Raw genomic sequence first — 22,955 nt, 5'->3', positions numbered from 1 at the left:
TTTCATGGATCTGGAGAAGCTGGAAGTGGCTCTGGAGCTCTGGGAGCTGGTGTCCCACCAGGAACTGGGGCTCAGGAGGTTCTTGGGGTATTTTGGGATGTGGGGAGGGTCCATCCACTTCCACTTCTGGTGACAATCCCTGCTCCTGGTGACAATTCCAGGTGGACCTGAACGAGGAGGAGACAATCCTCATCATCCGCCGTCTCCACAAGGTGCTCCGGCCTTTCCTGCTGCGGCGCCTCAAGAAGGAGGTGGAGGCCCAGCTCCCAGAAAAGGTGACACTGGAGGGTCCCCATCCCTGGAGACCTCTGGGGGGGTCCATCCTGGGAGATGCACGTGGAGCTTCACCCACTCCAGAGTCATCAATGGGTTGGGTTGAGCAGGTGGTTGGGTGGGGTTGGGTTGGGTTGGGTTGAACCAATGGTTGGGTTGGGTTGGGTTGGGTGGGGTTGGGTTGGGTTGGGTTGAACCAATGGTTGGGTTGGGTTGAGCAGATGGTTGGGTGGGGTTGGGTTGGGTTGAGCAGGTGGTTGGGTGGGGTTGGGTTGGGTTGGGTTGAGCAGGTGGTTGGGTGGGGTTGGGTTGGGTTGGGTTGAGCAGATGGTTGGGTTGGGTAGATGATTGGGTTGAGAAGGTTTTTTGGGTTGGGTTGGGTTGAGAAGGTTTTTTGGGTTGGGTTGGACCAATGGTTGGGTTGAGCAGGTGCTTGGGTTGGGTTGAGCAGATGGTTGGGTTGAGTTGGGTTGGGTGAGCAGATGATTGGGTTGGGTTGAGCAGATGGGTTGGGTTGAGTTGGATTGGGTTGAACCAATGGTTGGGTTGAAGAGGGTTGGGTCGTATTGAGCAGGTGCTTGGGTTGGGTTGAACCAATGGTTGGGTTGGGTTGAACCAATGGTTGGGTTGAGCACATTTGTTTGGTTGGGTGAGCAGATGGTTGGGTTGAGCAGATGGTTGGGTTGAACCAATGGTTGGGCTGAGCAGGTGGTTGGGTTGGGTTGAACCAATGGTTGGGTTGGGTTGAGTTGGGTTGGGTGAGCAGATGGTTGGGTTGGGTGAGCAGATGGTTGGGTTGGGTTGATCAGGTGCTTGGCTTGGATCCATTGGTGGCCATGGTACTCACAGTGATGGTCCCGTTGGTTGGGTTGGGTTGAGCAGATGGTTGGGTTGAGGAGGGTTGGGTTGAACCAATGGTTGGGTTGAACCAATGGTTGGGTTGGGTTGAACCAATGGTTGGGTGGAGTTGGGTTGAGCAGGTGCTTGGCTTGGATCCCATTGGGTTGGGCAGGTGCTTGCAATGGTTGGGTTGAACCAATGGTTGGGTTGAAGAGGGTTGGGTTGGGTTGGGTTGAGCAGGTGCTTGGGTAGGGATGAGCCAATGGTTGGGTTGAAGAGGGTTGGGTTGAACCAATGGTTGGGTTGGGTTGTGTGGATCAGGTGTTTGGGTTGGGTTGAACCAATGGTTGGGTTGGGCAGGTGCTTGGGTTGGGTTGGGTTGAGTTGTGCAGGTGCTTGGGTTGGATCCCATTGGTTTGAACCAATGGTTGGGTTGGGTTGAACCAATGGTTGGGTTGAAGAGGGTTGGGTTGAACCAATGGTTGGGTTGGGTTGTGTGGATCACATGTTTGGGTTGGGTCGAACCAATGGTTGGGTTGAGTTGAGTTGAGCAGGTGCTTGGGTTGGATCCCATTGGGTTGGGTTGAACCAATGGTTGGGTTGGGTTGAGCAGGTGCTTGGGTTGGATCCCATTAGGTTGGGTTGAACCAATGGTTGGGTTGGGTTGAACCAATGGTTGGGTTGGGTTGAACCAATGGCTGTCTCCTGGCAGGTGGAGTACGTCATCAAGTGCGACATGTCGGCGCTGCAGCGCGTCCTCTACCGGCACATGCAGGCCAAGGGCGTCCTCCTCACCGACGGCTCCGAGAAGGACAAGAAGGTCTGGATTTGGCAATTTGGGAATGCTGGGCGTGGCTTGGGCTCCACTCTGGGGTTGGGTTGAACCAATGGTTGGGTTGGGTTGAGCCAATGGTTGGGTTGGGTTGAGCCAATGGTTGGGTTGGACCAATGGTTGGGTTGGGTTGGGTTGGGTTGGGTTGGGTTGGGTTAAACCAATGGTTGGGTTGGGTTGAACCAATGGTTGGGTTGGGTTGAACCAATGGTTGGGTTGGGTTGGGTTGGGTTGAGCCAATGGTTGGGTTGGGTTGGGTTGAGCCAATGGTTGGGTTGGGTTGGGTTGGGTTGGGTTGAGCCAATGGTTGGGTTGGGTTGAGCCAATGGTTGGGTTGGGTTGGGTTGGGTTGAACCAATGGTTGTGTTGGGTTTGGTTTGGTTGAACCAATGGTTGGGTTGGGTTGGGTTGAACCAATGGTTGGGTTGGGTTGGGTTTGGTTGGGTTGGGTTGGGTTGAACCAATGGTTGGGTTGGGTTGAGCCAATGGTTGGGTTGGGTTGGGTGAAATTATTTAAATCAATTTAAATTAATTTTTTAATTTATTTTAATATCTCCCAGTCCCTTTCCGGGACCGTGGGACCATCAGCTCCCAGTCCCTGATCCCAAACATTCCTGGGAATTCCGGACTGGTGAATGGATGGAACCCAGCATTAATTGGGTTTTTTCACCCAGAATTAATTAATTTGAGGTTTTTAATCCCAGCAGTAATTAATTTGAATTTTTTAACCCCACCATTAATTTGGGGTTTTTTACTCCACCATTAATTTGGGTTATAAAATTAATGGTGTTAATTTGAGTTTTTTAATTCCAACATTAATTTGGGTTTTTTTTAACCCTGGCATTAATTAATTTGAGTTTTTTAACCCCACTTTTGAATTTTTTAACCCCACCATTAATTTGGGGTTTTTTACTCCACCATTAATTTGGGTTATAAAATTAATGGTATTAATTTGAGTTTTTTAATTCCAACATTAATTTGGTTTTTTTAACCCCAGCATTAATTAATTTGAGTTTTCTAACCCCACTTTTAATTTGAATTTTTTAACCCCACCATTAATTTGATTTTTTTAACTCCACCATTAATTTGAGTTTTTAATTCCAACATTAATTTGAGTTTTTTAATTCCAACATTAATTTGGGGTTTTTAAACCCGGCATTAATTAATTTGAGTTTTTTAACCCCACTTTTAATTTGAGTTTTTTAACCCCACCATTTATTTGGGTTTTTTAACCCCACTTTTAATTTGAGTTTTTTAACCCCACCATTTATTTGGGTTTTTTAACCCCGGCATTAATTAATTTGGGTTTTTTTAATCCTGGCATTAATTAATTTGAATTTTTTAACCCCACTTTTAATTTGAGTTTTTTAATTCCACCATTAATTTGAGTTTTTAATTCCAACATTAATTTGGTTTTTTTAACCCCGGCATTAATTAATTTGAATTTTTTTTAACCCCGGCATTAATTAATTTGGTTTTTTTAACCCCGGCATTAATTTGAGTTTTTAATTCCAACATTAATTGGGTTTTTTTAACTCCAGCATTAATTAATTTGAATTTTTTAACCCCACTTATAATTTGAATTTTTTAACCCCACCATTAATTTGAATTTTTTAACCCCACCATTAATTTGGGTTTTTTTAACCCCGGCATTCATTAATTTGAATTTTTTTTAACCCTGGCATTAATTTGAGTTTTTTAATTCCAACATTAATTTGAGTTTTTTAATTCCAGCATTAATTTGGTTTCTTTAACCCCAGCATTAATTAATTTGAATTTTTTAACCCCACTTTTAATTTGAGTTTTTTAACCCCACCATTAATTTGAGTTTTTAATTCCAACATTAATTTGAGTTTTTTAATTCCAACATTAATTTGGGTTTTTTAACCCCAGCATTAATTAATTTGAGTTTTCTAACCCCACCATTAATTTGGGTTTTTTAACCCCACTTTTAATTTGAGTTTTTTAACCCCACCATTAATTTGAATTTTTTAACCCTACCATTAATTTGGGTTTTTTAACCCCACCATTAATTTGAATTTTTTAACTCCACCATTAATTTGGGGTTTTTAATTCCAACATTAATTTGGTTTTTTTTAACCCCGGCATTAATTAATTTGAATTTTTTTAACCCTGGCATTAATTTGGGGGATGAATTAATGAATTTTTCACCTCCTGGATGGTTCCCTCAGGGCAAAGGAGGCACCAAGACCTTGATGAACACGATCATGCAGCTGCGCAAGATCTGCAACCACCCCTACATGTTCCAGCACATCGAGGTGGGGCCGGGGCCGGAAACCCAAACTGGCAAAAACCCCAAAGGGTTAAACCCAGGAGAGCCAGGGATGGACCAAAAAATGGGATAAACCCAACTGGGATAAACCCAACTGGGATAAACCCAACTGGGATAAACCCAACTGGGATAAACCCAACTGGGATAAACCCAGGAGAGCCAGGGATGGACCAAAAAATGAGATAAACCCAACTGGGATAAACCCAACTGGGATAAACCCAAGAGGGATAAACCCAACTGGGATAAACCCAACTGGGATAAACCCAGGAGAGCCAGGGATGGACCAAAAAATGGGATAAACCCAACTGGGATAAACCCAGGATGGACAAAAAAAATGGGATAAACCCAACTGGGATAAACCCAACTGGGATAAATGAAGGAGAGCCAAGGATGGACCAAAAAATGGGATAAACCCAGGAGAGCCAGGGATGGACCAAAAAATGGGATAAACTCAACTGGGATAAACCCAGGAGAGCCAGGGATGGACCAAAAAATGGGATAAACCCAACAGGGATAAACCCAACAGGGATAAACCCAACTGGGATAAACCCAGGAGAGCCAGGGATGGACCCAAAAAATGGGATGAGCCAAGGATGGGCAAAAAAAATGGGATAAACTCAACAAAACTGGGAAAATCAAAATCAGGGATGAACCAAAAAATGGGATAAACCCAACTGGGATATACCCAGGAGAGCCAAGGATGAACCAAAAAAAAATGGGATAAACCCAGGAGAGCCAGGGATGGACCAAAAAATGGGATAAACCCAACTGGGATAAACCCAACTGGGATAAACCCAACCGGGATAAACCCAGGAGAGCCAGGGATGGACCAAAAAAAATGGGATAAACCCAACTGGGATAAACCCAACTGGGATAAACCCAGGAGAGCCAGGGATGGGCAAAAAAATGGGATAAACCCAACTGGGATAAACCCAACTGGGATAAACCCAACTGAGATAAACCCAACTGGGATAAACCCAGGAGAGCCAGGGATGGGCAAAAAAATGGGATAAACCCAACTGGGATAAACCCAGGATGGACAAAAAAAATGGGATAAACCCAACTGGGATAAACCCAACTGGGATAAACCCAGGAGAGCCAAGGATGGACAAAAAAAATGGGATAAACTCAACAAAACTGGGAAAATCCAAAATCGGGCATGAACCAAAAAATGGGATAAACCCAACTGGGATAAACCCAACTGGGATAAACCCAGGAGAGCCAGGGATGGACAAAAAAATGGGATAAACTCAACTGGGATAAACCCAGGAGAGCCAGGGATGGGCAAAACAAATGGGATAAACTCAACAAAACTGGGAAAATCCAAAATCAGGGATGAACTAAAAAAGGGATAAACTCAACGGGGGTAAAAACTGAGATGAACCAAAATCAGGGTTAAACCTAACAGGGATAAACCCAACAGGGTTAAACCCAACTGGGATAAACCCAACTGGGATAAACCCAACTGGGATAAACCCAGGAGAGCCAGGGAGGGACAAAAAAAATGGGATAAACCCAACTGGGATAAACCCAACAGGGTTAAACCCAACTGGGTTAAACCCAACAAAACTGGGATAAACCAAAACCAGGGATAATCCTAACCCAACTGGGATAAACCCAACAGGGTTTAACTCAATAGGGATAAACCCAACAAGGTTAAACCCAGAAAAGCCAGGGATTAACCAAAAAAAGGATAAACCCAACAGGGTTGAACCCAACTAGGATAAACCCAACAAAACTGGGATAAACCAAAACCAGGGTTAAACCCAAACAGGGATAAACCCAACAGGGATAAACTCAACAGGGTTAAACCCAGCAAAAGTGGAATAAATCAAAGCCTGGGATAAACCCAACAGGGTTAAACCCAACAGGGATAAACCCAACAGGGATAAACCCAACAGGGTTAAACCCAACAGGGATAAACCCAACAGGGATAAACCCAACAAAACTGGGATAAACCAAAACCAGGGTTAAACCCAACAGGGTTAAACCCAACAGGGTTAAACCCAACAGGGATAAACCCAACAGGGTTAAACCCAACAGGGTTAAACCCAGCAAAAGTGGAATAAATCAAAGCCTGGGATAAACCCAACAGGGTTAAACCCAACAGGGTTGAACTCAACAGGGTTAAACCCAACAGGGATAAACCCAACAGGGTTAAACCCAACAGGGATAAACCCAAACAGGGATAAACTCAACAAGGTTAAACCCAACTGGGATAAACCCAACTGGGATAAACCCAACAGGGTTAAACCCCACAAAACTGGGATAAATAAAAAACAGGGATAACCCTAACGGGGATAAACCCAAACAGGGGTAAACCCAACAGGGTTAAACTCAATAAGGTTAAACCCAACAGGGATAAACCCAACAAAACTGGGATAAACCAAAACCAGGGTTAAACCCAAACAGGGATAAACTCAACAAGGTTAAACCCAATAGAGTTAAACCCAACTGGGATAAACCCAACAGGGTTAAACCCCACAAAACTGGGATAAATAAAAACCAGGGTTAAGCCTAACAGGGTTAAACCCAAACAGAGCTAAACCCATCAAAGATGAACCAAATCAGGCCTAACTTTCCATCCCTGTGTTTTCCACCCCAAAAAAATCCATCCTCTTCTTCCTCCCCAGCTTCCTGAGGGAACTGGGGGGTCCCTGAAGGCAGCTCCAGATTTTATTTTTATTTTTTGGGGTAATTTCTGCTGCTTTTTGTCACCATTTCTCCTCTCCGTTTACAGGAATCCTTCTCCGAGCACTTGGGCTTCACGGGCGGCATCGTGCAGGGGTGAGTGACAAATTTTGGGAATTCCTGGAATTTTGGAAATCCGTGAATTTCCAAACTCTGAATTTCCCTAGAAATGGAAAATGAACCAACCCCAAATCACGAATCCCAGATGATCCCAATGAGAAGGAAACGCCAAATTTTCGACCTCGAATTTCATTTTTTTTTTCTTCCTTTTCTAATTTTGGTCATTTTTATCCACCCAAGGCTGGATTTGTACCGAGCCTCTGGGAAATTTGAGCTCCTGGATCGGATCCTGCCCAAACTCAGGGCCACCAACCACAAGGTGCTGCTCTTCTGCCAGATGACCTCCCTGATGACCATCATGGAGGATTATTTCGCTTATCGTGGCTTCAAATACCTCAGGCTGGATGGTGAGTGCCTACCTGGGCTGGGCTGGGGTGGATCCACCCCTAAAATCCCCAGTTTTCCACCCAAAATCCCCAGTGTTCCCCCAAAATCTCCAATGTTCTCCCAAAATTCCAATACACCCCCCCAAAATCCCCAATGTTCCCCCAAAATCTCCAATTTTCTCCCAAAATCCCCAATTTTCCACCAAAATCTCCAATGTTCTCCCAAAATCCCAATCCACTCCCAAAATCCCCAATTTTCCCCCCAAAATCTCCAATTTTCCCCCAAAAATCTCCAATTTTCCCCCAAAATCTCCAATGTTCTCCCAAAATCCCAATCCACCCCCAAAATCTCCAATTTTCCCCCCAAAATCTCCAGTTTTCCCCCCAAAATCTCCAATGTTCTCTCAAAATCCCAAAATCTCCAATTTTCCCAATTCACCCCCCAAAATCCCCAATTTTCCCAATCCATCCCCCCAAAATCTCCAATTTTCCCCCAAAATCTCCAATGTTCTCCCAAAATCCCAATCCGCCCCCCAAAATCTCCAATTTTCCCAATTCACCTCCAAAATCCTTAATTTTCCCAATCCACCCCCACAAAATCTCCAATTTTCCCCCAAAATCCCCAGTGTTCCCCCAAAATCTCCAATGTTCTCCCAAAATCCCAATCCACCCCCAAAATCCCCAGTTTTCCCCCCAAAATCCCCAGTTTTCCCCCCAAAATCTCCAATGTTCCCCCAAAATCTCCAATTTTCCCCCAAAATCCCAATACACCCCCCCAAAATCCCCAGTTTTCCCCCCAAAATCTCCAATGTTCTCCCAAAATCCCAATCCACCCCCAAAATCCCCAATTTTCCTCCCAAAATCTCCAATTTTCCCCCCAAAATCTCCAATTTTCTCCCAAAATCCCAAAATCTCCAATTTTCTCCCAAAATCCCAATTTTCCCCCAAAATTCCAATCCACCCCCCAAGGGATTGGGAATTGGGAAATTCCCAATTGGGAAAAAATCCCCAATATGGAAAAAAAAATATTTAATTGGTTGGATTAATTGGTTGGATTAATTGATTGGATTAATTGGTTGGATTAATTGGGACAGAACAGGGTGGGATTGGGACTGGGAATTCAACTGAATCCAATGGGAATCCCATTCCCCATGGAACCTTCCGGAACCACCAATCCCAATGGGAATTCAATGGGAATTCAATGGGAATCCAAATCCCAACGGAACCTTCTGGAACCGCCAATCCCAGTGGGATTTGGGAATGGGAATTCCATTAAATTCAATGGGGAATCCCACTCAATCCAATGGGGATCCCCCATCCCCAACGGAACCTTCCGGAACCACCAATCCCAACGGGAATTCAATGGGAATTCAATGGGAATTCAATGGGAATCCCATTCCCCATGGAACCTTCCGGAACCACCAATCCCAGTGGGATTGGGAATGGGAATCCAGCTCAATTCAATGGGGAATCCAACTCAGTCCAATGGGCATCCCCCATTCCCAACGGAACCTTCCGGAACCACCAATCCCAATGGGAATTCAATGGGAATCCCATTCCCAACGGAACCTTCTGGAACCACCAATCCAAATGGGATTGGGAATGGGAATTCAATGGGGATCCCATTCCCAACGGAACCTTCCAGAACCACCAATCCCAGTGGGATTGGGAATGGGAATTCCATTAAATCCAATGGGGAGTCCAACTCAATTCAATGGGGATCCCCCATTCCCAATGGAATCTTCCGGAACCACCAATCCCAGTAGGATTTGGGAATGGGAATTCCATTAAATCCAATGGGGAATCCAACGGGGATCCCCATCCCCAACGGAACCTTCTGGAACCACCAATCCCAATGGGACTGGGAATGGGAATTCAATGGGAATTCAATGGGAATCCCATTCCCAAAAGAACCTTCCAGAACCACCAATCCCAATGGGATTTGGAATGGGAATTCACTTCAATTCAGTGGGAATCCCATTCAAAATGGAACCTTCTGGAACCACCAATCCCAGTGGGATTTGGGAATGGGAATTCCATTAAATTCAATGGGAATCCAACTCAATCCAATGGGAATCCCATTCCCAATGGAACCTTCCGGAACCGCCAATCCCGTTGAAGATCGGGAGTGGGAATTCCATTAAATTCAATGGGGAATCCAACTCAATCCAATGGGGATCCCCCCCTTTCCCCAATGGAACCTTCCGGAACCACCAATCCCATTGAGATGGGAATGGGAATTGAATGGGAATTGAATGGGGATCCCCATTCTCAATGGAACCTTCCGGAACCACCAATCCCAATGGGATTTGGGAATGGGAATTCCATTAAATTCAATGGGGGATCCAACTCAATCCAATGGGGATCCAATTGCCATTAAATCCAATGGGGATCCCCCCCATTCCCCAACGGAACCTTCCGGAACCACCAATCCCAGTGGGATTGGGAATGGGAATTCAACGGGAATCCAAATACCAATGGAACCTTCCAGAACCACCAATCCCAATGGGATTTGGGAATGGGAATTCAATGGGAATTCAACGGGAATCCAAATCCCAACGGAACCTTCCGGAACCACCAATCCCAATGGGATTTGGGAATGGGAATTCCATTAAATTCAATGGGGATCCCCCCCTCCCCAATGGAACCTTCTGGAACCACCAATCCCAGTGGGATTTGGAATGGGAATTCCATTAAATTCAATGGGAATCCCATTCCCAAAAGAACCTTCCAGAACCACCAATCCCAGTGGGATTTGGAATGGGAATCCAACTCAATCCAATGGGGATCCCCCATTCCCAACGGAACCTTCCAGAACCACCAATCCCAATGGGATTTGGAATGGGAATCCAACTCAATCCAATGGGGATCCCCCCCTTTCCCCAATGGGAACCTTCCGGAACCACCAATCTCCCAATGGGATTTGGGAATGGGAATTCCATTAAATTCAGTGGGAATCCCATTCAAAATGGAACCTTCTGGAACCTTCCAGAACCACCAATCCCAATGGGATTGTGAATGGGAATCCCATTCCCCATGGAACCTTCCAGAACCACCAATCCCAATGGGATTTGGGATGGGAATTCAGTGGGAATCCAAATCAATCCAATGGGGATCCCCCCCTTTCCCCAACGGAACCTTCCGGAACCACCAATCTCCCAATGGGATTTGGAATGGGAATTCACTTCAATTCAGTGGGAATCCAACTCAATCCAATGGGCATCCCCCATTCCCAACGGAACCTTCCGGAACCACCAATCCCATTGGGATTTGGGAATGGGAATTCCATTAAATTCAATGGGGAATCCAACTCAATCCAATGGGTATCCAATTTCCATTAAATCCAATGGGGATCCCCCCCCTTTCCCCAACGGGAACCTTCCGGAACCTTCTAGAACCACCAATCCCAGTGGGATTGGGAATGGGAATCCAGCTCAATTTAATGGGAATCCCATTCCCAAAAGAACCTTCCGGAACCACCAATCCCAATGGGATTTGGGATGGGAATTCAATGGGAATTCAATGGGAATCCCATTCCCAACGGAACCTTCCAGAACCACCAATCCCAGTGGGATTTGGGAATGGGAATTCACTTCAATTCAATGGGAATCCAACTCAATCCAATGGGGATCCCCCATTCCCAACAGAACCTTCCGGAACCGCCAATCCCAATGGGACTGGGAATGGGAATTCAATGGGAATTCAATGGGAATCCCATTCCCAACAGAACCTTCTGGAACCACCAATCCCAGTGGGATTTGGGAATGGGAATTCAATGGGAATTCAATGGGAATCCAAATCCCAACGGAACCTTCCGGAACCACCAATCCCAATGGGAATTCAATGGGAATCCCATTCCCAAAAGAACCTTCCGGAACCACCAATCCCAGTGGGATTTGGAATGGGAATTCAATGGGAATCCAACTCAATCCAATGGGGATCCCCCCCTTTCCCCAATGGAACCTTCCGGAACCACCAATCTCCCAATGGGATTTGGAATGGGAATTCACTTCAATTCAGTGGGAATCCAACTCAATCCAATGGGGATCCCCCATTCCCAACGGAACCTTCCGGAACCACCAATCCCATTGGGATTTGGAATGGGAATCCAACTCAATTCAATGGGGATCCCCCCCTTTCCCCAATGGAACCTTCCGGAAGCGGTTCCGGCACCGGCCCTGACGCCCGCCTGGGCTTGCAGGCACCACCAAGGCCGAGGACCGGGGGATGCTGCTGAAGACGTTCAACGAGCCCGGCTCCGAGTATTTCATCTTCCTGCTGAGCACGCGCGCCGGCGGCCTCGGCCTCAACCTCCAGTCGGCCGACACCGTCATCATCTTCGACAGCGACTGGAACCCGCACCAGGTAGGGCCGGGGCAGAGGGGCCTCGAGGTGGAGCCCCAAAAAAAATTGGATCAGGAGTTGGGGGTGTTGAGAGGATGGAGAGCGCAAAACGTTGGGGGGAAACGGGGCTGGGTGGGAAAATGGCAGCAAAGGGAAGGGAAGAGGCAACTGGGCAAACCAAAACTCAACTGGGCAAACCAAAACTCGACTGGGACAAAAACTGACACAAAAATTTAATCCAAAACTCAACTGGGCAATCCAAAACTCAACTGGGCAATCCAAAACTCAACTGGGCAATCCAAAACTCGACTGGGCCAAAAACTGACACAAAAATTCAACCCAAAACTCAACTGATTGACCCAAAAGCCAACTGACCCATCCAAAACTCAACTGACCCATCCAATACTCAACTGGGCAATTCAAAACTCAATTGACCCCAAAATGGCACCAAAGTCAAGGGAAAAGGCAACTGGGCAAACCAAAACTCGACTGGGACAAAAACTGACACAAAAATCGACCCAAAACTCAACTGACCCCAAAAATGGCACCAAAGTCAAGGGAAAAGGCAACTGGGCAATCCAAAACTCAACTGGGACAAAAACTGACACAAAAATTCAACCCAAAACTCAACTGGGCAATCCAAAACCCGACTGGGCCAAAAACTGACACAAAAATTTAATCCAAAACTCAACTGGGCAACCCAAAACTCAACTGGGACAAAAATTGACACAAAAATTCAACCCAAAATCAACTGAGCCCAAAAATGGCACCAAAGTCAAGGCAAAAGCCAGTTGACCAAACCAAAACCCGACTGGGCCAAAAAGAGATCAAAATTCAACCCAAAACTCAACTGATTGACCCAAAAGCCAACTGAGCAACCCAAAACTCAGCTGGCCCATCCAAAACCCAACTGGGCCAAAAACTGTCACAAAAATTTAACCCAAAACCCAACTGACCAATCCAAAACTCAACTGACCCCAAAAATGGCACCAAAGTCAAGGCAAAATCCAACTGGGCAATCGAAAACTCAACTGGGCAAACCAAAACTCAACTGATCCAAAAACTGACACAAAATTCAACCCAAAACTCAACTGGGCAATCCAAAACTCAACTGATCCAAAAACTGACACAAAAATCGACCCAAAACTCAACTGGGCAATCCAAAACCCGACTGGGCCAAAAACTGACCCAAAAATTTAATCCAAAACTCAACTGACCCCAAAAATGGCACCAAAGTGAAGGGAAAAGGCAACTGGGCAAACCAAAACTCAACTGGGACAAAAATTGACACAAAAATTTAATCCAAAACTCAACTGGGCAGTCCAAAACTCAACTGGGACAAAAATTGACACAAAATCCGACCCAAAACTCAACTTACTGACCCAAAACCCAACTGATTGACCCAAAACTGGCACCAAAGGCAAGGGAAAAGGCAACTGGGCAATCCAAAACCCAACTGGGCCAAAAACTGACACAAAAATTTAATCCAAAACTCAACTGGGACAAAAACTGACACAAAAATTTAATCCAAAACTCAACTGGGCAATCCAAAACTCAACTGATCCAAAAACTGACACAAAAATTGACCCAAAACTCACCTGATTGACCCAAAAGCCAACTGACCCATCCAAAACTCAACTGGGCAATCCAAAACTCAACTAGGACAAAAATTGACACAAAATCCGACCCAAAACTCAACTGATTGACCCAAAACTCAACTGACCCATCCAAAACCCAACTGACCCATCCAAAACTCAACTGGGCAAACCAAAACTCGACTGGGCCAAAAACTGACACAAAAATTCAACCCAAAACTCAACTGACCCCAAAATGGCACCAAAGTCAAGGGAAAATCCAACTGGGCAACCCAAAACTCAACTGGGACAAAAATTGACACAAAAATTGACCCAAAACTCAACTGGGCCAAAAACTGACACAAAAATCAACCCAAAACTCAACTGGGCAATCCAAAACCCGACTGAACACAAAAATGGCCCCAAAGTCAAGGCAAAACCCAACTGAGCAACCCAAAACCCCCTCAGGCCTCATCCCCACATCAGTTTTGAGGCCAATAAATGGATTTTTTCAGGGATTTTGAGGCCAATAAATGGATTTTTTCAGGGATTTTTGAGGCCAATAAATGGATTTTTTCAGGGATTTTTTCACCTATGCCCCCCACACCCCCTCAGGCCTCACCCCCATCACTTTTCCACCCCACAAATTGAATTTTTCAGGGATTTTTGAGGCCCATAAATGGATTTTTTCAGGGATTTTTTTCCGTTATCCCCCCAAACCCCCTCAGGCCTCACCCCCATCACTTTTCCACCCCACAAATTGAATTTTTTCAGCCTCCCAGCCCCATCACCCCCCTGTCATCCTTGGGACTGATTCCATGCAGATTTTCAGACAAACCCAGGGGTTTTGAGTACAAAATTTGGATTTTTTCAGCTATCACCCCAAACCCCCCTCAGGCCTCACCCCCCATGAATTCTGAGGCCCACAAATTGAATTTTTCAGGGATTTTTGAGTACAAAATCATGAATTTTGAGGCCCATAAATTGATTTTTTCAGGGATGTTGAGGCCAATAAATTGATTTTTTCAGGGATTTTTGAGTACAAACCCCGGGATTTTTTTCACCTATCCCCCCCACACCCCGTCAGGCCTCACCCCCACATCAATTTTGAGGACAATAAATGGATTTTTTCAGGGATTTTTGAGGACAAAATCTGGCTTTTTGAGGACAAATCCAGAGATTTTGAGGACAATAAATTGATTTTTTGAGTACAAAATCAGGAATTTTTGAGGACAAAATTTGGATTTTTGAGGACAAACCCAGGGATTTTAAGGCCAATAAATTGATTTTTTCAGGGATTTTTGAGGACAAAACCAGGAAGTTTGAGGCCCATAAATTGATTTTTTTCAGGGATTTTTGAGTACAAAATCATGAATTTTGAGGCCCATAATTTGATTTTTTCAGGGATTTTTGAGGCCCATAAATGGATTTTTTCAGGGATTTTTGAGGCCAATAAATGGACTTTTTCAGGCATTTTTGAGTACAAAATCATGAATTTTGAGGCAAATAAATGGATTTTTTCAGGGATTTTTTTCACCTATGCCCCCAAACCCCCTCAGGCCTCACCCCCACATCTCCCCCATCACTTTTCCACCCCACAAATTGAATTTTCAGGGATTTTTGAGTACAATAAATGGATTTTTTCAGGGATTTTTGAGGACAAACCCAGGGGTTTTGAGGACAAACCCAGGGATTTTAAGGCCAATACATTGATTTTTTGAGGGATTTTTGAGGAGAAAATCAGGATTTTTGAGGACAAAATCATGAATTTTGAGGCCCATAAATGGATTTTTTCAGGGATTTTTTTCACCTATCCCCCCCAAACCCCCTCAGGCCTCACCCCCATCACTTTTCCACCCCACAAATTGAATTTTTCAGGGATTTTTGAGGCCAATAAATGGATTTTTTCAGGGATTTTTGAGGACAAAATCTGGCTTTTTGAGGACAAATCCAGAGATTTTGAGGACAATAAATTGATTTTTTGAGGGATTTTTGAGGAGAAAATCATGAATTTTGAGGACAATACATTGATTTTTTGAGTACAAAATCAGGAATTTTTGAGGACAAAATTTGGATTTTTGAGGCCAATAAATGGATTTTTTCAGGGATTTTTGAGGCCCATAAATGGATTTTTTCAGGGATTTTAAGGCCAATAAATTGAGTTTTTCAGGGATTTTTTCACCTATCACCCCCACACCCCCTCAGGCCTCATCCCCCCATGAAATTTGAGTACAAAATCAGAGATTTTGAGGCCCATAAATGGATTTTTTCAGGGATTTTTGAGTACAAAATCATGATTTTTGAGGCCAATAAATGGATTTTTTTCAGGGATTTTTGAGTACAGAATAATGAATTTTGAGGCCAATAAATGGATTTTTTTCAGGGATTTTTGAGGAGAAAATCATGAATTTTGAGGTCAATAAATTGATTTTTTCAGGGATTTTTGAGCACAAAATCCAGATTTTTGAGGACAAACCCAGGGATTTTTTTCCGCTATCACCCCACACCTCCTCAGGCCTCACCCCCACCTCTCCCCCATCACTTTTCCACCCCACAAATCGAATTTTTTCAGCCTCCCAACCCCATCACCACCCCCGTTTCCCCAGGACCTGCAGGCCCAGGACCGCGCCCACCGCATCGGGCAGCAGAACGAGGTGCGGGTGCTGCGCCTCTGCACCGTCAACAGCGTGGAGGAGAAAATCCTGGCGGCCGCCAAGTACAAACTGAACGTGGACCAGAAAGTGATCCAGGCCGGGATGTTCGACCAGAAATCCTCCAGCCACGAGCGCAGGGCCTTCCTGCAGGCCATCCTGGAGCACGAGGAGCAGGATGAGGTGGGGAAAATAAATATAAAATATAAAATATAAAATATAAAATGTGATTAATTCATGGAGCACGAGGAGCAGGATGAGGTGGGAAAAATAAATATAAAATGTAAAATGTGATTGGTTCATGGAGCATGAGGAGCAGGACGAGGTAGGGAAAAATAAATATAAAATGTAAAATATAAAATATAAAATATAAAATAGAAAGTGTAAAGTGTGGTTGGTTCATGGAGCATGAGGTAGGAAAAAATTAAAATATAAAATATAAAATGTGATTAATTCATGGAGCACGAGGAGCAGGACAAGGTAGGGAAAAATAAATAAAATTATAAAATGTAAAGTAGAAAGTGTGGTTGGTTCATGGAGCATGAGGAGCAGGATGAGGTAGGGAAAAATAAATATAAAATATAAAATGTGATTAATTTATGGAGCATGAGGAGCAGGACGAGGTAGGGAAATAAAATATAAAATATAAAATATAAAATATAAAATATAAAATATAAAATATAAAATATAAAATATAAAATAGAAAGTGTGGTTGGTTCATGGAGCACGAGGAGCAGGACGAGGTAGGGAAAATAAAATATAAAATATAAAATGTGATTAATTCATGGAGCACGAGGAGCAGGACGAGGTAGGGAAAAATAAATATAAAATGTAAAATATAAAATATAAAATATAAAATAGAAAGTGTAAAGTGTGGTTGGTTCATGGAGCACGAGGTAGGAAAAAATTAAAATATAAAATGTGATTAATTCATGGAGCACGAGGAGGAGGATGAGGTAGGGAAAATAAATATAAAATATAAAATAGAAAGTGTAAAGTGTGGTTGGTTCATGGAGCATGAGGAGGAGGATGAGGTAGGGAAAATAAATATAAAATATAAAATATAAAATATAAAATATAAAATATAAAATATAAAATAGAAAGTGTGGTTGGTTCATGGAGCACGAGGAGCAGGATGAGGTAAAAGAAATAAAAATATAAAATGAGGGAAAAAGAAATAAAATATAAAATGTGATTGATTCATGGAGCACGAGGTAGAAAGAAATTAAAATATAAAATGTGATTAATTCATGGAGCATGAGGAGCAGGATGAGGTAGGGAAAAATAAATAAAATTATAAAATGTAATTAATCCATGGAGCATGAGGTAGGAAAAATAAAATAAATATAAAATGTGATTAATTCATGGAGCACGAGGAGCAGGACGAGGTAGGGAAATAAAATATAAAATATAAAATAGAAAGTGTAAAGTGTGGTTGGTTCATGGAGCACGAGGTAGGAAAAATAAATAAAATATAAAATATAAAGTAGAAAGTGTGGTTGGTTCATGGAGCACGAGGAGCAGGACGAGGTGGGAAAAATAAATATAAAATATAAAATGTAAAATAGAAAGTGTGGTTGGTTCATGGAGCATGAGGTAGGAAAAAATTAAAATATAAAATATAAAGTGTGGTTGGTTCATGGAGCACGAGGAGCAGGACGAGGTAGGGAAAAATAAAATATAAAATATAAAATATAAAATATAAAATATAAAATATAAAATATAAAATATAAAATATAAAATAGAAAGTGTGGTTGGTTCATGGAGCACGAGGAGCAGGATGAGGTACAAAAATAAATATAAAATGTAAAATGTGATTAATTCATGGAGCACGAGGAGCAGGATGAGGTGGGAAAAATAAATATAAAATGTAAAATATAAAATATAAAATATAAAATATAAAATATAAAATAGAAAGTGTGGTTGGTTCATGGAGCACGAGGAGGAGGATGAGGTAGGGAAAAATAAATATAAAATGTAAAATGTAAAGTAGAAAGTGTGGTTGGTTCATGGAGCATGAGGAGGAGGATGAGGTAGGGAAAAATAAATATAAAATATAAAATATAAAATATAAAATATAAAATATAAAATAGAAAGTGTAAAGTGTGGTTGGTTCATGGAGCACGAGGAGCAGGACGAGGTAAAATAAATAAAAATATAAAATGTGATTAATTCATGGAGCACGAGGAGCAGGACGAGGTAGGGAAATAAAATATAAAATATAAAATATAAAATATAAAATATAAAATATAAAATAGAAAGTGTAAAGTGTGGTTGGTTCATGGAGCACGAGGAGCAGGATGAGGTAGGGAAAAATAAAATATAAAATATAAAATGTGATTAATTTATGGAGCACGAGGAGCAGGACGAGGTGGGGAAAAATAAATATAAAATATAAAATGTAATTAATTAATGGAGCACGAGGAGCAGGACAAAGTAAAAGAAATAAAATATAAAATCTAAAGTGTGGTTGGTTCATGGATCATGAGGAGCAGGATGAGGTAAAATAAATAAAAATATAAAGTGTGATTAATTCATGGAGCACGAGGAGCAGGACGAGGTAGGGAAATAAAATATAAAATATAAAATATAAAATATAAAATATAAAATATAAAATATAAAATATAAAATATAAAATATAAAATATAAAATAGAAAGTGTGGTTGGTTCATGGAGCACGAGGAGCAGGACGAGGTAGAAAGAAATTAAAATATAAAATGTAATTAATTAATGGAGCATGAGGTAGGAAGAAATTAAAATATAAAATGTGATTAATTCATGGAGCACAAGGAGCAGGACGAGGTAGGGAAATAAAATAGAAAGTGTAAAGTGGTTGGTTCATGGAGCACGAGGTAGGAAAAAATTAAAATATAAAATAGAAAGTGTGGTTGGTTCATGGAGCACGAGGAGCAGGATGAGGTAGGGAAAAATAAATAAAATATAAAATGTAAAGTGTGGTTGGTTCATGGAGCACGAGGTAGGAAAAAATTTATTAAAATTTATTAAAATTTATTAAAATTTATATTTTTATTTTTAATTGAAAAATTAAAATATAAAATGTGATTAATTCATGGAGCACGAGGAGCAGGACGAGGTACAAAAATAAATAAAATATAAAATATAAAGTGTGATTGATTCATGGAGCACGAGGAGCAGGACGAGGTAAAATAAATAAAAATATAAAATGAGGGAAAAAGAAATAAAATATAAAATGTGGTTGATTCATGGAGCACAAGGAGCAGGACGAGTTGGAAATGCTGAAAAAGGAGAAAAAATGGCCAAAATTCGGGCAAAAATGAGTTAAAAACGGCCAAAAAAAAAGACTTTAAAATGGCCAAAAATGGACAAAATTTGCCTGAAAGTCGAAATGAGGTGAGAAAAAAAATAAAAAGAAAAATGTGTGAAAATGAGGAAAAATTCAAATTCTATTGAAACAACCCCAGATGAACAAAAAGAGCCTAAAAAAGGCAAAAATAGTGAGTTGGAAATGACAGAGAAAAATTGAAAATATTAAAAATGCCCCAAATTGAGATAAAACCAACCTGGAATGAGTTGAAATATAAAATAAGAAATAGGGATTAAAATAGCCCAAAATGGGTAAAAATACAGGAAAAAGTAAAAAAAGAAGTGAAAAAAATCATTGAAATCACCTAAAAATGAGCAAAAAAAAATCTGTTTAAACCACCCAAAAATGAGCGAAAAAAATCTGTTTAAACCACCCAAAAATGAGCAAAAAAAATCTGTTTAAACCACCCAAAAATGAGCAAAAAAATTTGTTTAAACCACCCAAAAATGGGCAAAAAAACCCCATTTAAATGACCCAAAAATGGGCAAAAAATTGATTCAAAGCACCCAAAAAATCCCATTGAAACTACCCAAAAATGAGCCAAAAAATCCCATTTAAATGACCCAAAAATGGGCAAAAAAATCCCATTTAAACCTCCCAAAAATGGGCAAAAAATCCCATTGAAACCACCCAAAAATGGGCAAAAAAATCCCATTGAAACCACCCAAAAAATCCCACCAAAACCACCCAAAAATGAGCACAAAAACCCCATTAAAACCACCCAAAAATTAGCAAAAAACCCCAATAAAACCACCCAAAAATGAGCCAAAAGATCCCATTTAAATGACCTAAAATTGAGCAAAAAATCCCATTGAAACTACCCAAAAATGAGCAAAAAAAACCCATTAAAACCACCCAAAAATGGGAAAAAAACCCATTTAAATGACCCAAAAATGAGCAAAAAACCCTCATTTAAATGACCCAAAAATGAGAAAAAAATCCCCATTTAAATGACCCAAAAATGAGAAAAAAAAACATTTTAACCACCCAAAAATGAGCAAAAAAATCGATTGAAACCACCCAAAAAATCCCATTGAAACCACCCAAAAATGGCAAAAGAATCGATTGAAACCACCCAAAAAATCCCATTGAAATCATCCAAAAATGGGCAAAAAAATCCCATTTAAACCACCAAAAAATGGGCAAAAAACCCCATTTAAATGACCCAAAAATGAGCAAAAAAACCCATTAAAACCACCCAAAAATGAGCAAAAAAAAATCGATTGAACCCACCCAAAAAATCCCATTGAAACCACCCAAAAATGTGCAAAAAAATCCACCAAAACCACCCAAAAATGAGCAAAAAATCCCAATTAAAACCTCCCAAAAATGAGCAAAAAATCCCATTTAAATGACCCAAAATGGGCAAAAAACCCCATTAAAACCACGCAAAAATGGGCAAAAAACCCCAAAAGAACCACCCAAAAAATCCCATTTAAACCACCCGAAAATGGGCAAAAATCCCCATTTAAACCACCCAAAAATGGGCAAAAAATCCCATTGAAACCACCCAAAAATGAGCAAAAAACCCTCATTTAAATGACCCAAAATTGAGAAAAAAAAAACCAAAACATTAACACCACCCAAAAATGGGCAAAAAAACCCAAAAGAACCACCCAAAAAATCCCATTGAAACCACCCAAAAATGAGCAAAAAATCCCATTTAAATGACCCAAAATTGAGCAAAAAAAACCATTTTAACCACCCAAAAATGAGCAAAAAATCGCAAAAGAACCACCCAAAAATGAGCACAAAAACCCCATTAAAACCACCCAAAAATGAGCAAAAAGACCCCATTTAAATGACCTAAAAATGGGCAAAAAATCCCATTAAAACTACCCAAAAATGGGCAAAAAATCCCATTGAAACCACCCAAAAATGAGCAAAAAATCCCATTTAAATGACCCAAAAATGAGCAAAAAAATCCCATTGAAACCACCCAAAAAATCCCATTTAAACCACCCAAGAAAACCCATTGAAACCACCCAAAAATGAGCAAAAAAAAATCCACCAAAACTACGCAAAAATGAGCAAAAAACCCTATTTAAATGACCCAAAAATGAGCAAAAAATCCCCATTTAAACCACCCAAAAATGAGCAAAAAAACCCCATTTAAATGACCCAAAAATGGGCAAAAAAATCGATTGAAACCACCCAAAAAATCCCATTGAAACCACCCAAAAATGGGCAAAAAAATCCACCAAAACCACCCAAAAATGAGCAAAAAATCCCAATTAAAACCTCCCAAAAATGGGCAAAAAACCCCAAATGAATTCACCTAAAAATCCCATTGAAACCACCCAAAAATGAGCAAAAAAAACTCCCAAAAAAGAGCAAAAAAACCCCATTTAAATGACCCAAAATGGGCAAAAAACCCCATTAAAACCACCCAAAAACGAACAAAAAACCCCAAAATTGCTCAAAAAGCCCCAAATCGCCCCAAAAGGGGCCCCAGGAGGTCCCCGGGGCCGCGGGGCCATGGGTGATGCCCCAAATTTGGGTTTTCCAGGAGGAAGATGAGGTCCCCGATGATGAAACCGTGAACCAGATGATCGCACGGCACGAGGAGGAGTTCGACCTCTTCATGGTGAGGAGGAGGAGGAGGGGAACGGGGAGGGAGGAAGGGCGGGAGGAGGAGGAGGAGGAGGAGGAGGGGAACGGGGAGGGAGGAAGGGCGGGAGGAGGAGATGAGGAGGAGGAGGAGGAGGAGGAGATGAGGAGGAGAGGGAGGGAGGAAGGGCGGGAGGAGGAGATGAGGAGGAGGAGGGGAACAGGGAGGGAGGAAGGGCGGGAGGAGGAGGAGGAGCAGAGGGAGGGAGGAAGGGTGGGAGGAGGAGGAAGGAGAGGAGGAGGAAGAGGAGGAGGAGAGGAGGAGATGAGGATCTGGTGAGGAGGAAGAGGAGGAGGAAGGAGATGAGGAGGAGGAAAGGGAGGGAGGAAGAGGAGGAGATGAGGATCTGGTGAGGAGGAAGAGGAGCAGGAGATGAGGAAGAGGAGGAGGAGCAGGAACGGGAGGAAGGAAGGGCAGGAGGAAGAGGAAGGAAGGGCGGGAGGAGGAGGAGAGGGAGGGAGGAAGGGCGGGAGGAAGAGGAAGAGAGGGAGGAAGGGCGGGAGGAGGATGAGGAGGAGGAGATGAGGAAGAGGAGGAGGAGCGGGAGGGAGGAAGAGCAGGAGATGAGGAGGAGGAGAAGGAGGGAGGAAGGGCGGGAGGAGAAGAGGGAGGAGGAGGAGAAGAGGGAGGGAGGAAGGGCGGGAGGAGGAAGAGGAGGAAGATCTGAGGAGGAGAAGGAGATGAGGATCTGGTGAGGAGGAAGAGGAGGAGCAGGAGATGAGGAGGAGGAGGAGAGGGAGGAAGAGAGGGAGGGAGGGAGGAAGGGCGGGAGGAGGAGGAGGAGGAGGAGATGAGGAGGAGGAGGAGAGGGAGGAGATGAGGAGATGAGGAAGGGCAGGAGGAGAAGATGAAGATCTGGTGAGGAGGAAGAGGAGCAGGAGATGAGGAGGAGGAGGAGCGGGAGGAAGGAAGGGAGGGAGGAGGAGGAAGGAGATGAGGATCTGGTGAGGAGGAAGAGGAGGAGGAAGGAGATGAGGAGGAGGAGGAGATGAGGATCATGGGAGGAGGAAGAGCAGGAGATGAGGAGGAGGAGGAGAGGGAGGAAGGGCAGGAG

The 22,955-nt window shown here is 42.6% G+C and overlaps 1 protein-coding gene across 4 annotated transcripts in view; it reads left to right on the top strand.

The window, feature by feature from the left end:
• Positions 1–22,955, top strand: part of SMARCA4 (SWI/SNF related BAF chromatin remodeling complex subunit ATPase 4) — a 78,637-nt gene that overhangs the window by 43,028 nt on the left and 12,654 nt on the right. For all 4 annotated transcript variants that reach the window (XM_077192345.1, XM_077192344.1, XM_077192343.1 and 1 more), the window contains exons 21-28: positions 162–275; positions 1,826–1,933; positions 4,138–4,224; positions 6,979–7,025; positions 7,230–7,396; positions 11,577–11,740; positions 15,900–16,127; positions 21,800–21,877. In XM_077192345.1, the coding sequence (XP_077048460.1) occupies positions 162–275; positions 1,826–1,933; positions 4,138–4,224; positions 6,979–7,025; positions 7,230–7,396; positions 11,577–11,740; positions 15,900–16,127; positions 21,800–21,877 (993 nt within the window). The remainder of the gene's footprint in view (positions 1–161; positions 276–1,825; positions 1,934–4,137; positions 4,225–6,978; positions 7,026–7,229; positions 7,397–11,576; positions 11,741–15,899; positions 16,128–21,799; positions 21,878–22,955) is intronic.

The sequence above is a fragment of the Agelaius phoeniceus genome, chromosome 32 (genome assembly GCF_051311805.1).
Source record: "Agelaius phoeniceus isolate bAgePho1 chromosome 32, bAgePho1.hap1, whole genome shotgun sequence".
Classification (NCBI taxonomy): Eukaryota; Metazoa; Chordata; class Aves; order Passeriformes; family Icteridae; genus Agelaius; species Agelaius phoeniceus.
The sequence above is the reverse complement of the archived record's forward strand: the minus strand, read 5'-3'. Positions and strand labels throughout refer to the sequence as shown.